The 17,345-nt window shown below is 37.7% G+C and overlaps 1 protein-coding gene across 4 annotated transcripts in view; it reads right to left on the reverse strand.

The window, feature by feature from the left end:
* Positions 1 to 17,345, reverse strand: part of NELL2 (neural EGFL like 2) — a 419,741-nt gene that overhangs the window by 85,453 nt on the left and 316,943 nt on the right. For all 4 annotated transcript variants that reach the window (XM_012510714.2, XM_030822676.1, XM_012510715.2 and 1 more), the window contains one exon: positions 17,092 to 17,187. In XM_012510714.2, the coding sequence (XP_012366168.2) occupies positions 17,092 to 17,187 (96 nt within the window). The remainder of the gene's footprint in view (positions 1 to 17,091; positions 17,188 to 17,345) is intronic.

Consider the following 17,345-nt stretch of genomic DNA (forward strand, 5'->3'; position numbering starts at 1 on the left):
CTGAAGGAAAGGAAATCAGAATATTGAAGAGATACCTGCACCCCCATGTTTACTGCAGCACTATTCACAATAGCCAAGATATAGAATCAACCTAGGTGCCCAACAACAGATGAACGGATGAAGAAATGTGGTATACATACATGATAGAATACTACTCAGCCATAAAAAGGAAGAAATTGTGCCACTTACAGCAACATGAATGATCCTGGAGAACATTATATTAAGTGAAATAAGCCAGGTGCAGAAAGAGAAATACCACATGCTGTCAACCATACATGGAACCTAAAAAAGTCTATTTCACAGAAGTAGAGAGTAGAACAGTGGTTACTAGAAGACAGAAAGGAGCGGGGATAGAAAGAGGTTGTTTAAAGGATACAAAATTACAGCTAGATAGGAGGAATAGGTTCTAGCTTTTTATAGCATTGTAGAGTGATTATATTTAATAATAATTTACTGTATATTTTCAAATAGCTAGAAGAAAGAATTTTGAATGTTCCCAACACAAAGAAATGATAACTGTTTGAGGTGACAGATATGCTAATTACCTGATTTCATCACTAAACATTGTATACATGTATTAAAATATGACTATATTTCATAAATATGTACTATTATTATGTGCCACTTAAAATTTTAAAAATTAAAGATTAATAACAATACAAGACAATTTGAAGAAAGAGGATAAAATTAATACAAACATGGGAGTTGAGAGCAAGGCAAGGATACTTCTTGTTAGACAAACCAAGGAGAGTTTTTCAGAAGAGTGGTATCTGGATGGCAAAGTGGGGAAGGGGTAAAAGCACATATCTGTGGCTAGGTTTAACTGTTCAAATCAAGAGTCTACCAAATGCTAGCTGTGTGACCTTGGATACATGATTTAACTTCACTAAACATTGGTTTTAAAGTGATCACAAAAAAATTATACCCGCCTCATAAAGTTGCTGTTATGATTTAAATGATTTAATAAATGTAAAGCAATTAGCACAATGTTTGGCATATGGTAAGTTTTCAGTAATGACCAGCTGATGTCTCAGGAAATTTAGAAAGGCAGTTCAAAATAATAAATGCATAAATAGGACAGTGGCATATGTCATAATAAAGGGAAAGGTCTTGATTTAGGAAAATATCTCGATTACTTCTTTGGGTAGAGAAGGTGATGGTTTGTTTCCCTCTTCCCAGAGAATGGTGGAGAGAAAAAAGATCAGATAGTTAGGTAGACAGACAGACACAGAACAAGAGGGAGATAGAGAGAGAGAGGAAATGTAAAGATGTGAAATTGAGAGCCACAAGAGAGGATAAAAAGAGAAACAGTCCAGGGAAAATGGAGGGCTGTAAGGTGAGAAATACCTACCTGGTAAGAAAGAACTTTGTGCAGGGGTCAGTCTCTGGGGACAGAAGTCTATTTATTTTGAGGGCCCCTCAGGAAAAAAATATTACCAAGATATGTGCTATTGCAGATTTTACAAAAATATATGGCCAAGTGAGCACATTGCTAGGGCTCTTTCCAAGGTCTGGAAAGAAGCCTGGTTGCATTAAAGAGCAGAAACTTAAACTTCATTAGCTTAATGGAAAATCTGCCTCTGATTCTGTGAGAAGAAATAGCCAAAGCATTTTTAGAAAAATGGGATCTCTATTTCATTTTGGCTTTTCGACATTTGCTTTGTTCCTCTTTGGTCCTCCTCCATTTGCCTCAAAATTTAGAATACTCTGCTACAAACTGTTTGTATGGGTGTTGCTTTGAGGGGAATGAAGGAAATGAAGGGAGATGAGTCTGTCAGGCATAGGTGATTCCAGTATAAAAAAGAAAAGCATTCATGATCTATATAACCCAAGGAAAGCAAGTCACTGCATAGTGCTAAATGTCCAAGTGAAAACACAATGTAGACCCTTGGGAGTGGGAGTTAAGCTTAGGAGAGGTGTCGAGATAGAAAGGAGATGGTAATAAGAAAGAAAAGAGATGATTACGTGTATAATCTTGTAAAACTTCCACATTTAGGAGATAAGCAGCAACAGAAGAAAAAAATGCAAAAAAAGGCAGTCAGGCAGGTGGGAGAGGAATAACAGTAAAAGCTCATGGGTGTGAGAACTGCCATTTTGGAGCTATATTGCAGTGTTTTATTAGGGGCTTTACATTTACATGGTCCTGTGTGTAACTTCAGGCTTCTTAATTTAATAGCTATGTCACCTTTGGCAATTTACTTACTCTATCTTTTCTTTAAAAAAGTGGGTGAAATAAACATACGTGTGCATGTGTCTTTATAGTAGAATGATTTATAATCCTTTGGGTATACACCCAGTAATGGGATTGCTGGGTCAAATGGTATTTCTGGTTTTAGATCCTTGAGGAATGGCCACACTGTCTTCCACAATGGTTGAACTAATTTACACTCCCACCAATAGTGTAAAAGCATTCCTATTTCTCCACACACTCTCCTGCATCTGTTGTTTCCTGTAGCCTTGTAGTATACTTTGAAGTCAGGTAGCATGGTGTCTCCAGCTTTGTTCTTTTTGCTTAGGATTGTCTTGGCTACACGGGCTCAACAGCAAAGTCTTGGAACCAACCCAAACGCCCATCAATGATAGACTGGATAAATAAAACGTGGCACATATACATCATGGAATACTGTGAAGCCATAAAAAAGGATGAGTTCATGTCCTTTGCAGGGACATGGATGAAGTTGGAAACCATCATTCTCAGCAAACTAACACAAGAACAGAAAACCAAACACCACATGTTCCCACTCATAAGTGGGAGTTGAACAATGAGAATGCATGGACACAGGGAGGGGAGCATCACACACTGGGGCCTGTTGGGGGTGGCAGGGTAGGAGAGGGGTAGCATTAGGAGAAATACCTAATGTAGATGATGGGTTGATGGGTGCAGCAAACCACCCCGGCATGTGTATACCTATGTAACAAACCTGCACCTTCTGTACATGTATCCCAGAACTTTAAGTATAATTTTAAATATATATTATATATATATATGTACATAAGAAATACTGATTACAAATGTAGAATAAAAAAGTGGGTGAAAACACTTATGTGAGCAAAATACCTACCACGTAAAATTGTTGCAATACTTTAGTCTGGAGAAAATATCATGTCAAGAAAACCAGAGAAAAAGGGGGTTGCCATAAAACTTTTGATTCCTAATATCAAATGCTGCAGAAAGGTCAAGAAATGTGAACATTATGGAGATAGTGATTAAGAAGTTATATCTGATTTCCAAGAGAGTCATTCCAGTGGAAGGGTGAAGTCTACATTAAATGACTATAACAAGTATAGAATACTGCTTATAGACAAATTTCTCCCTCTTATTTGCCTGTCAAGAATATAAAGTCCTTGAAGATAAAGATCTGGTCTCAGAAAATATAGCGTAAATATTTATTAATAAATCTAACAAATCTCCCCATTCTGCTTCCACATTATCTAAAATTAGTTTATTTATTCTAACCTAATGTATTCTAGACACTTAATAAATATTGCACTTACACTTACATACCTTACAGTTAGTGTAAGGTACAAAGTTACCAGTGTAATAGGGATTCAGTACCTTCTGGTTTGTAATTAAGTTTTATGATTCATAAACAGAGTCCCCCTTCTCATCATTCACTGAGTAAAAGTTTTAGCATCCTGTAATGTGTAACTTACTCTTGATTCTTGTCAACTCAATAATGTTTAGAGGTATTTGTGTTTTAATTAATTTATTTTTGTTGTAAATGGCCGAAACCAAAAAGATCATAATGAATAATAAATTGTCATGCTTACACAATCCATTAGATTGATGGATTTTCAAGCAAAAAGAAACACAAGCAACTGTAGTCAACTAATTTTATTTTCCTCGAATTAAACATTTTTAAAGAAAATGATAACAACTAGTAAATATGCTTGGCTTTATATTAAAAGGACAAAGTCAAGGTTAATTTTAAGGCTGGAGTTGTCCCTTTTAAAATGTGAAGAAAAAACATCCGTGAGTGAAAGAGTAATTTATATTTTAAAAGCTGCTAAGGCAAATGAAAACACACCTCATTTAAGAAGGAGAAGAAAGAGTTATGTATCTTAAAAAGCTAAGAATATAAGAGTTACTTTAACTTGTTTTTGGTTGTTTGTTTGTTTTGAGACGGAGTCTCGCTCCCCATCGCCCAGGCTGGAGTGCAGTGGCACGAACTTGGCTCACTGCAAGCTCCGCCTCACAGCTTCACGCCATTCTCCTGCCTCAGCCTCCCAAGTAGCTGGGAATACAGGCGCCCGCCACCACACCCGGCTAATTTTTTTTTTTTTTTTTTTTGTATTTTTAGTAGAGATGGGGTTTCACCGTGTTAGCCAGGATGGTCTCTATCTCCTGACCTCATGATCTGCCCGCCTCGGCCTCCCAAAGTGCTGGGATTACAGGCGTGAGCCACCACGCCCAGCCCCTTTAACTTGTTTTTTAAGGCTTTTGATTAACCTAAAGGTTCAAGTTCACTCTTACTCAGCCTTCTAATTATCTTAAGACATGAATATTGAGAAAATCGGCAATGGAAACTCTAACACTTGAAAGTATACTTTTCACACATTTAATCAGCTGTTTGCCTCCTAAGGTTCCCACCAGTAGAAGTTTATCATAAAGCCTTCCCTTGTAAATTACAACTATTGGGATTATAGCTCCAGAATTCATTGTTCTTAAGAGCAATTTCTTCTGGGGTTACCATACCCGACAAGATTTGTAGTTAGCAGTCACTTAAAAGGTATTAGTATTATTTTTCTACCCATCTGTTTCTCTGTCATTGAGATAAAATGCTCTCTGTGCATTTTGACAGTCAGAGGTATAAAGCCCCAAGAGAAAAGAACTGCATTTTACTTTCTGCATCTTCATACACGTCACGTTGTGCTGTTCACACACAAGGACTTAAGAAATCTTTCATGTGGATAATTTGGCACCCATATTCCACAAAGTTTATTGCTATTTCAGTCATTTTAGCATCCTATGGTGCAGTGGGAGGCCAAATATCAGAACAGAAAGAGCGTGGAAAATTTTAATATGACAGTCCTAGAAATTATTCTTTTCTATTCCATTTTACTGGCTGTACAGACCAGAGCAAATTACTTAATCTTTTTCAACCTCACTTTCCTCATCTAGTAATAATAACCACTTCAGAGGGTTATTGTAGGGATTGGGGTAAGGTCATGATAATAGCTAACATTTACTGAGCCATTGCTTGGTTTACCTTATTAACTAATATAATTCTCTCAACAATGTCATGAAATAGGTTTTTTTTTTCTTCTTTAAACTACTATTATTTTTTGGAGAAAGGGACTTGCTAAGTTGCCCAGGCTGGTCTTGAACTCCTGGCCTCAAGTGATCCTCCACCATCTGCCTCAAAGTGCTGGGATTACAGGCATAAGCCACATCACATCCTGTCTAAAATAGGTATTATTATTATCACTCCATTTTGAAACAACGAAATTGAGGCACATAAATATTAAGTAATTTGCCCTATTCCACATAGGGAAGTCATTTGCAGAGCCTAGATTTATAGCCAGAGAGCCATCCTCCAAGCCTACTTGTAACTCTTAACCATCATGCTACACTGCTTGTTTATTATTACACTAAATGCCCTTAGACATGCAGTTTGAAGCAGCTACTGTTACGAACAACTATAGCAAGAAGAATTTTAGATGATCCCCATAAGCCAAAGCCATCTTGTCCCAGAGTGTGGAAATCTTAAGTGTCCTTAGCATGTCATTATCTAGACTCTGATTGACCATGCAGGGTGATCTATCCCTTTTTCCTATGGTTCTTGTGATTAGTAAATTTCTTATTTGGAGTCCAAACCTGCCTCCTGGTAAATTTACTAGTTTTGCTCTCTGGAGCAACAAAGATTAATCTAATCCCAAATCCACACACTAGTTTAGCTCTTCATGTATTTAAGGATAGCTTTTATAGCACCTTTCATTTTTCTTATTTTTTAAAAAAATATTCCTGATGAAGATTTATTCAAATACCCTCTTATATCTGCCAGGACTTTCATCTCCTGGAAAACTTTTCCTCAATCATGCTCCCATCTGCTGATAGCCTCTTAAAACTATGGGCCCAAAGTAAATACAATATGCCATTATAAAATAAGTAATGTAGAATTTAAGGAGAGTTTTGTTTTATAGACCCTGTTTCTTTTAATTATAGGTTAAGTTTGCATTTTCTTTTAAAGCTAGCACATTATACTTTTGGCTCATACTTAACTTGGAATCAGTAGCCAACTAAAGCATAAAAACTGTTAAAGTTAGTTCCCTCTATGTTGCACAATTGGTTTTTCTAACCTAAATACAAGAGTGTATTTATATTTTATTAATATTCATGGACTGCCTACTATATGCAAAGCATGATGCCAAGCCCTATGAAAAACACAAAATCATAGGTTCCATCTCTACTTTCCATGGAACTCATACTCCAGTGGGAGGGAATGAGGAAAAGGGTAAGCAAGGAAAGACAGACACCTAAAGAAAAGAAAACTAAAGGAAAGGGGCAAAGAACACAATGAGTGTGGGCCAAAGAGGGAAGAGATCAGAATTAAGGATCTAGAAATGTTGAGGGCTGAAAGCAGGACAAATGCAGGAGATGATTTTAATTGTTTGTCAAGTGTCATAATGTTATTTGATCCCATTGTTCCTACAATTTGAATAGCTCTGAATCTTGATCCTGTCTTTTGTCATATAAGCTACCCTCCCAAAACTGTCATTCACAAATTTGGTTGTTCTTCTTTAACTTGGCCCAAAACCCATTATTTGGTATTTAACTTGATCCTTGTGCGCCACATTTTACTGTAAGTCTAAAAAAATTAACCCGGAATATAATTTATTCTCTCAAAAAAAAAAAAAAAACAGTGCGTTTTTAAGGGAGAGTTATTTATTAGATGGATAGGGCTGACTGCTATAAGTTTTTTTTTTTGTACCTAAGTCCTAGTGGCTTCTTCCAGAAAGTTTCCATGACAGAAAGCAATAGACACTAACCATAGATGAGAACCCTTTGGGAAGAAGTACAGACTCTGTTTGGGAGCATTAGAAATTTAGGAAAGAAAAAAACAGCCACATCCCCCAGCTCCATTCCTAGTAAACCTCATAAATTTCATATCATTATTGTTCTTTCCTATGTTCCTCCTCATTACATTCTCTCATCATAAGTTTCACCTCACAGTCTGCAGATTTCTGAATGGCCAAAGTTCATCACTCTTAGGAGTCATTCACTGAGCATCAATGAAATCATACTTATGTTTAAAACAGGTGATTTTCTTTCTTATTCCAGCAACACTGAGACCCGCATAACCTGAAAATCTTTCTACATACACATGGCTTAAAAATATAATATTGAACTCATAACTGACCTCATTGAAAAAATGAAAATTCCTATGTGGCATAAGAAGCCAAACACCAGATATGGATTTATAGGCCAAGTGATTGACAACAGAGTGAACCTGGTCTTATAGGAGGCTCAAGATTCCAGCATAAACAGAATCCTTAGAAGGCCTGCCCCTCAGTTTAAGAGATAGAAATACACACACACACACACACACACACACTCTCTCTCTCTCTCATGCACTCACAGATAAAAAAATCTACCAGCACAGGGGATTAGGAGGAGACATTATTTCTACCTATGCTTGAGTGAGGAGAAAAAAAAGTTTGCTCCTACAGAATTTTGAAGCTAAAAATTTAAATAATCTGTGTGGCACACCACTTGGCAAAAACATTAATGCAAATTATGCATTGTAATACCCCTGGTACACCTGCGGAAACAAATGCAAGTTTTCCCTGGAGGGAAAAGACCTCAGACTTCACAGGTAAAGCTTCAGTGAAGATAATAAGGTCAGACACCAAAAGTCCAAAACACATGAGGAAACAATCATGGGGCAAAAGTCAGCAAACACGATAAAAGATAGATTTAGAGCCCCTCAAACTTCAGGCAATAGAGCAATGCTGTAAATTTTATAATATAATATAAGTATGTTTAAAATTGTTAAAGACATAAAAGAAGGAATCAAAACCACAAAACAAAAATAAGAACTAAGGAAAAAAGAACCAAAAGATATGAAAAAGAGAACTAGAAATTAAAAAGTTATTAAAATTTAAAAACTAACGAACTAAATAATGGATCAGACAAAGCTGATAAATTCATCTGTACACTGGTGGATAGGTTTGAAAAAATTATCAAAGGCACAACACTGAGAGATAAAGAGATGCAAAGTATAAAAGAAAGTGAAGAATTATAGAAAAGTTGTCTTTACAAGGGCCAACATATATCCAGTAGGAAGTCCAGAAGGAGAGAATAAAGAGAAGGGGAAAGAAGCAATATTCGAAGGGCTAAAGATTGAGTGGATTCCAAAACTGATGAAAGAGGTAACTCTTCAGATTCAGTCATCTAAAGGAGTCTCTAGCAAGGTAAATAAAAATATTCATAAATTCATACCCAGGCACAATGCTTTGAAACCACATACTCCAAAGAAAAGGGAACCTTAAAATTAGAGAGAAAGAGACTATGTTTTAAAATGAATTACAATTGAATTGAAAGCAGACTTCTGAACAGAAACCTCAGAGGTCCCCCAAAAAACAATGGAATACTGCCTTCATAGCATTTAGGGAAAACCTATAATTCCTTTTTTTTTTTTTTTTTTTTTGAGACAGAGTCTCGCTCTGATGCCCAGGCTGGAGCGCAGTGGTGCGATCTCTGCTCACTGCAAGCCCCGCCTCCCGGGTTCACGCCATTCTCCTGCCTCAGCCTCCGGAGTAGCTGGGACTGCAGGCGCCCGCCACCATGCCAGGCTAATTTTTTTTTTTTGTATTTTTAGTAGAGATGGGGTTTCACCATGGTAGCCAGTGTGTCCGGAATTCGTGGGTTCTTGGTCTCACTGACTTAAAGAATGAAGCTGCGGACCCACGCGGTGTTACAGTTCTTAAAGGCAGCGTGTCCGGAGTTTGTTCCTTCTGATGTTCGGATGTGTTCATTTTCTTCCTTCCGGTAGGGTTCGTGGTCTCGGTGGCTCAGGAGTGAAGCTGTGGACCTTCGCGGTGAGTGTTACAGCTCATAAAGGCAGTGTGGACCCAAAGAGTGAGCAGCAGCAAGATTTTTTGCAAACAGCGAAAGAACAAAGCTTCCACGGTGTGGAAGGGGTCCCGAGCGGGTTGCCACTGCTGGCTCGGGCAGCCTGCTTTTATTTTCTTACCTGGCCCCCACCCACATCCTGCTGATTGGTAGAGCCAAATGGTCAGTTTTGACAGGGCACTGATTGGTGCATTTACAATCCCTGAGCTAGACATAAAGGTTCTCCACGTCCCCACCAGATTAGCTAGATACAGAGTGTCAACACAAAGGTTCTCCAAGGCCCCACCAGAGTAGCTAGATACAGAGTGTGGATTGGTGTATTCACAAACCCTGAGCTAGACACAGGGTGCTGATTGGTGTGTTAACAAACCTTGAGCTAGATACAGAGTGCTGATTGGTGTATTTACAATCCCTGAGCTAGACATAAAGGTTCTCCACGTCTCCAGCAGACTCAGGAGCCCAGCTGGCTTCACCCAGTGGATCCTGCACCAGGGCTGCAGGTGGAGCTCTCCCAGTCCTTGGCCATGCGCCCACACTCCTCAGCCCTTGGGTGGTCAATGGGACTGGGCGCCGTGGAGCTGGGGGTGGCGCTCATCGGGGAGGCTCAGGGCGCATGGCAGCCCGTGGAGGGGTGGAGGCTCAGGAATGGCAGGCTGCAGGTCCCGAGCCCTGCCCCACGGGGAGGCAGCTAAGGCCCGGCGAGAAATCCAGCGCAGCGCCGGTGGGCTGGCACTGCTGGGGGACCCAGTACACCCTCCGCAGCCGCTGGCCCGGGTGCTAAGCCCCTCACTGCCTGGGGCCGGCAGGGCTGGCCAGCCGCTCGGAGTGCTGGGCCAGCCAAGCCCACGCCCACCTGGAACTCCAGCTGGCCCGCAAGTGCCTGCGCAGCCCCGGTTCTGCTTGTGCCTCTCCCTCCACACCTCCCTGCAAGCTGAGGGAGCCAGCTCGGGCCTTGGCCAGCCCAGCCCAGAAAGGGGCTCCCACAGTGCAGCGGTGGGCTGAAGGGCTCCTCAAGTGCCACCAAAGTGGGAGTCCAGGCAGAGGAGGCGCTGAGAGCAAGCAAGGGCTGTGAGGGCTGCCAGCACGCTGTCACCTCTCACCAGGATGGTCTGGATTTCTTGACCTCGTGATCTGCCCGCCTCCGCCTCTCAAAGTGCTGGGACTACAGGCATGAGCCACGGCGCCCAGCTGGAAAACCTAGAATTCTATACCCAGGAGTTGGCCACTAATAGAACCACTCTAAGAGAGTACTAAAATATACCCTTCAGAAGAAAGAAATGAAACAAATAAGGGAGGAATAGAATGCAAAAAACAAAAACAATTTCAATATAAATAAAAGGTTGCATTCAACAACGTTTCTCCAGCATATTAAATTTATGCCTCCCCCGATTATACTTCTGATCAATAGAAGTTCATCATCTTATCTATATAAACAAATGAGAATTTATGAATGAGAAAATTGCAGAACATTCTCAGCCAACATATGAGGGTACCCCCCAGAAAGAGAAAGATCTTGGCCCTAAGACATGTATTCCTGCTGACATCCAGACTTTTACAAATTAAAAGTCTGCTATTTGAATGGCAGAAAGCCTCAGCTTTCCTATTTGAACTACTCTGTCTAACAAGGACTTATCTATGGTATGATTTCCAGGATACTTTGTTAAGGGAAAAAGCAATGGTTGGGAAATAACTATAAAGGAAATTTACTTTTCATTATATGCTCTTTGTACTTTTAAATTTTATACAATGTGTATATAATGTTTATTCAAAATATTAATATTCAATTAATTTTAAAACAAAGTTAAACAACTATCTTAAAAGTGACTCCATTTGGCTAGCTTCAAATAAAAAAATAAGAGGGAATAGGGATCCTGGGAATTCAAAGGCACAATACAAGTTAATATACAAAAATGATCTATTAAAAAATAATATTTTTAAAATGAAACTGAAGATCTTTTCCAAATTCCCAACTAATTCCACTTGGCTTTTTTCTTTTTCTTGGAGACCTGCTCTCTAACAGCTTGAAAGCTATTTTTTTCCTCTTACATTTTCTCCATGATGTGTCCTCATTTCCAGTGTTAATTAGGTAGGCCTTATAACAAAAGAGTCTGAAAAATTTCCCCATCATAGTTGTTATCTATTATACATGACTGATATATAGAGTGAGTTAGATTTTTTCTAATTAACCTGAAGGACTTGGAAGAATGACTTTGAGATTTGACACTAAGAACTTTTGACTACTTTTTGAATAACACAAAGATTTATGTTTTCATAAAAGATTAATTTTTAAAGTTTGCATTAGGACAAAAATAAAGCAATTTTAAGCAAATGTACAGAATGCAAATCACTAAATTAAACATTTTAAACCACTAAAGTACAGTAAAATTATACTTAAAACTGGTTTATGAATGAATCAAGAAAACTAGAATCCTTTATTGCTCTTAACCTTTCTCTTATAACATCTCAGGGCATCTCCAGCTAACTCAGGGATGTCAAAGAGTCTCAAACAGTTCTGTCTATAAAAGTTTATTTACAGTTCAACTTAAAATTTACAAAATCAACATATCAGGTGTCATTTATTGAGTGCTTACCAAGTCTTCAACATGTTGCTATGTGCCTTACTTCATTTAATCTCCAGAACAAACCCATGAGATAGATATTACTATCATCTTTATTTCCTACGTGCACAAATTAAGGCATAGAAAAAAATGAAATAACATGAAAAGGGTCACATAGCTGGTTTGTAATAGAACTAGTTCTCAGGCCAATGTTTCTCTGACTTCAATTTTTATGTTCTTGACCACTATGTTAAATTCTTCAAGGAGAACTGGGGTTTGGCATAACATTAAGCAATTAAAATCTTATTTAAAACAGATTAAGGATCACCAACATAAAGAGAAGTTACGTCTTAAGTATCTAAGCCAACTCAAGCAGGGTACAGTCAGAAAGCCTTTGGTGAGAGTGCTTTTTGTTTGTTGTTTTATTTGTTCATTTTATAACAGAAAAAGAATCATTAGTATCTACACCCCTAATTCATACAAAGTTCATTAAAACACATTCATTTGTCAAATGTAATTGAATCACTTTTATCACTGCAGAAAGTTTCAAGATCAGATGTGTCTAGTGAGCATGAGTGTAGAACCCTTAGGCCGATCAACAGAACCCTCCATGAGTATGTGCCCACTTTGCAAAAGCTACCCAATGAGCTACTTCGCAGATCTTCCCTTGTAAAATTAAGATTCAGAAAACTGAATTTAATAAGACAATAAATAACTAGAAGCAAAGCTTCCTTAATTCCAAACTGTCTTTATTACAATAAAGTATATTTAATGATTTGTGTACATGAAATTTGCATTTGTTCAGATAGAGCAGAATAAATTCAAAATAAAACTAAAAAATTCTTATTGGTAAAGCAGATGTATCTACAGTTTTTCTTTCTTTTTAAATTATTTTTTATCAAATTGTCTCAGATTTTCTTCTCAATTTCTCCTCTTTTCTCACATAAAGATATATATTTTGGTAATGTATTTCCACTGTGAGTCATGTTGGTAAGAAAAGGTATGCCATGTCCCAACTGTTCTGAGAATTTTCTCTTGCTTCTGAATTTTTTTAGACTTCGTGTGTAAAAATGATATACATTTATACATATTTCTGGAAAAAATATGCCTTAAAAAACAAATATTAATGAAATCAACATATACCTTTTATGAGGAAAATGTGCTAATTCAGCCATACCAGGAAATGTAATAGTTTGACATTAATAATAAATGCTAACTTTGGATATAACTAGCAAGATAACATTTTTCTAACACAAATAATTTCTATTATCTATACTATAACAGTAATAAAATAAACTTTAAAAAAATCAACCAACCTCAATCCATTTGAAGTTACTTTTGAAGTAAAGCAACACTCATGTAGGCCTCATGCTTCATTTTTGTCATTTTGAAACAATACATATTAAAAAGCTACAAAAACACTTAGGGGTGCAACTTAAATTTATATTCATTCAACAACTCACTAAAATAATTAAAATCTCATCTTATGTTTTGATATGTGGCTAAGAAATCCATTATTTGCACAGAAAAAAAAAGCGTTTATCATCAAAATGTCTGATCTCTTCTTTGATACTGCAGCATTTTTTTTTCAGCTTTCCATTTGTTACCAACTTTTTCCCAGTTATAAATATTTTAATTTGATTTAAATCAGCAGTTGCTTGTAGGGGACTGTCAAATCTTTTAGAGTTATGCTTTAAATCATTACTGAAAGATTTGCTTTTAGTATAATAGGGCAGCTTTACATATTAATTAGATCATCAGACACATGTTTGCTGAGGTTTAGCAATTGTGTAATAAATACAATATGGCAGTGATAAAGCTTTAAACCTTGGCACATAGCTTTAGCTTTCTAATACATTTTATTGAGTTACCCAAGAAACAATCACCCTGCTAAATCCAAGTTAAACACCTGATGGAATATTAGGATATTTAATTAAAAATGAAGTTATACTGTATATGTGGGTGATTTTATACAGTGGTGAAAAAACAAGTCCATAAAAAATTAATTTCGCTCAGTAAAAATCATACACATTGCAACCATTCCTACTAAGATACACATGATGCGGAAACAGAAATGAGGGGAGGGTGTTTCAGAAGAGACTTCAACTAAAGGAACAAGGGGTGGTAAGTGCAAGACACATTAAGATTTCAAAAAGCAAGTAAATCCTATTATTTCATCCTCAGTGATTCCACTGTGATGGCTCAGCAGATGGCCACTAGGGCTGCACAACAATTTCCTTTCTAAGCTATCAGGCAGCATCCAACACTAGCAGGCCAAATTTAGGCCTTTCTTATACTTGGAAATTTTGTCAATCTGGAAGCATCCTTTAACTTTGGAGAGAAAAACTGCCACAGTCTTCACTGTTAAAGACAACAGGGTTACTTGGCAGTTGAAGGTGGCATAACAAATGGCACAGACCTGATGAAGGATGATGGTATGATGAATTCCTGGGATGAAGCATGGCATAAGAAAAAAAAGGAAAGCAAGAAGAAAGGAAGAAAGAGAAGGAGGGAGGAAGGCAGGACAGGAAAGAGAGAGAGAGAAAGAAAGGGAGGGAAGCAAGGAAAGAGGAAGGAGTGAGAGAAACGGGAAGGAAGGAAAAGAGAAACACTGGGCTAGAAATCAGAAGACCCAAGTTCTAGAATGCAGATCTGGATCAACAATGAAACACCTATATAAGCTACTTCACCTCTCTGTGCCATATCTGCCATATGATAGTACAGAACTAGATAACTCTGAAAGCTTCAACTAACATTCAAAAAAGTCCAGCAAATACGGACACAGCCACACCATCTTTTTCTTCATCATTTAATTGATCACTCATGTGTGCATTTATTTATTCACCAAATATTTATGGAACAACTACTAAGGGGCAGGCCTTATACTGTTTCGTGATGATACAAAAGCAAATAAGATACACCCTGTACCCTCATGAGATTCACTGCCTGGGGGTGGGAATGAAGTGAGACGGCAGAAGGACAAGAGGGTAAAGCTGGGTGAATGTGCAGGGCCAAATCAGGAAGGGCCTTATTTATCATGTTAAAAATGTGGCCTTTATCCTGAGGGCAATGGGGAACATGAAAGTTTTTCTTCAGTCTGGAGTGATATGATCAGATTTGTGCTCTGTTATTCTGTGGATACTGGACTAGCCAGAGACAAACCTGAAAGTCCCCAACAACTGTAGCACTGACCAGAACAGAAAAAATGGACCCTGGTAAAGACAAGGAATCAAAAGGATTTGACTGGATGTGGAAGAGGACAAGAGAGAAATTGTTCCCTGATGGCTGGCTTAGAAGACTTGGTGGATAAGGCAGCTATTCGCTGAAATAAACTAGTAAGGAAGGAAGAAATGAAGATTCAGGTTTTGGTGGAGGACGATGAGTGGTGAGGCATAAATCATGGAGGAGATAATGAGTTCAGACTGAGGTCTTTGGATTTAAGGCCCCCAGAGAAACATACTGGGATGAACTGAATAAAAGCCCGGATTTGGGAGCAGAATGACCTTTGTATCAGCTTCTAACTCTGACGCTATGAAAAAAAAATTAAACACCCTGAACCCAGTATTTCTGTATGCAAATACAGATAATAGCTGCCTTAGAAGAGAATAGAGAAGAGTAAGGTGATGTATAAAGGGTACAACACACAGGGAAGTTAAGTAACTTGCCTAAGGCAACATAACATAGAAACAGTACAACTAAATTTTGAGTCCACATCTGTTCTCAAAGCCCTTGGCTGCTACAGACAGCTATTTAGAATCAGTCTGGGATTGTCTTCTTACAGACTGAAGGTTCAAGGATAATGAAATAGAGATAGCTACATGTTCTCTTGGGTTATTTTTAACTCCAGTCTTAAATATTACATTGCCAGTATTAATTTTATGCCATTCCAGATTTCTACAATCTTGTGATATTTTTTCCTAGTGGAAGAATCCTGTGCAGGATTGTGCATGGCCACTATTCATCCCAGATTTTCTGGGACAGCTTTTATTTCAAAATTCCACACTATTATCCTCACACCATTGAAATGTCCTGAAAAAGCCAGTATTTCTGTATCCAGCCTCTGTACCAGAAGCGGCACAAAAATATTGTATTCAGGAAGCCTTGTGACCAGAGGTGTTGATGTGCAGGAGGTCCACAGTGCACCTTGATATGTAGGGGCAAACTGGTGGAGAGCATGCCATAGAAATATGAGAGGACTATTGCAGTAGAGGTGCCTGATTTGATTTAGTATATCATATGGTAGTCACTAAAAACCTGTATTTCTAACAAGTTATCAATCTCTATAGGTGACTCTCATGCGCAATAAATTTAGGGAGCTTCTGATTTAGGAAATGATCCCCTTAAGAAAGAATCCTACATATCAAAGATAGACACTACGCATTGTCCATCACAGACTTTTGAAATCAGTCACTGAAGTTTGAAAAACACCACTTAGCAGTACTTATAGAAAGAGATGATCTAGTGATGTAAGCCCTTTTGTGAGCATCCTTCTGTGCACAGTAGCAGATTCTATTCAGTAAAATGTTCACTTTTCAAATGGAGCAGAACATTTTCTGTCTCACATTCTGGTAAATCAGTGTTTTTATTAAACCAGATGACTCTGCAAGTGGAATAGACGCAGAGCATGTACTGTATCTATTGCATTGAGATTTATGAAAAGCAATATGAGAAGACAACTGTCAATTGCCAGTGGCAGAAGCTTTCTTTTAGGAAGAATAACCTGATTCTCTGAGGTCATCCCTATTGGAACCCACTGAACCCAATGCAACCAAAACCACTACTAGTATGATTTTAATTAGGACTTAATACTCAAAACTTTTTTTTAAATTCCCAAGGTGTGTTTTTCATTGGACAAAGTATTTTACTTTAGGGTTATAAGTTATATGTAGACTATATATTGTTTTTAAAATAATTTTTAAAGTTTTTAATATTCACATCCATCAGAAAGAGTAAGTTCAGAATGGATCTGGATGAGAAATAATTGAGTAGAAAACTTTAATTATTTTCCAGATAAATAATTATTAATGAATAATTAAAGGGCCAGATAAAAATTTATTAAAAATTCCTAATTGTGGATGCAGGTGATTCTCGGCACTGAGTTGGCCGGAAGCTTGAAATCTAGGCTTTAATATAGTCATATGGATTCCAGTAAAAATGGATTCCAAATGAGTAAAATGAATTATGAAGTCATAAAATCCTGGGTAATTCCACACATGTTTCTGAAAAGTTCAATATGCGTCTAGTTATAATAGCTGCAAACCTTTTTAGAGTGACTTTGGGGAATCGCACAATGAAATGCATCACTGAAACTTCCCGCCTCCTCCCTCCTATCACTTCCTTATTAATAGCTCCACGCTTTGAGAGCCCACTTGAAACTTGAAACATGATTTTCCTCATGGATTACTTTATGCATTGGCATAAAAATTCATTTTCTAGAAGATGAAATGATATTCTTACCCGTTTCACAGCTGGGTCCAGTGAAGCCTTGTGGGCAGGCGCACACATTAGCAGCAATACAGGCTCCTCCATTCCTACAGCCATCTTTGCAAAACGCTAAAATAATTCAGATACACGATTTTAGCACTTTAGAAGTAAGTAGTTTAATAAACTCCAAACCTAGCTCTTCATTATCCCCTTGGAGATGTGAACATCAAATTATAAAAGCTATTTTAATTTTGTTTTCATGTAATATTTCCCATACATGTAAGAAA

The sequence above is a fragment of the Nomascus leucogenys genome, chromosome 11 (genome assembly GCF_006542625.1).
Source record: "Nomascus leucogenys isolate Asia chromosome 11, Asia_NLE_v1, whole genome shotgun sequence".
NCBI classification, from domain to species: Eukaryota; Metazoa; Chordata; class Mammalia; order Primates; family Hylobatidae; genus Nomascus; species Nomascus leucogenys.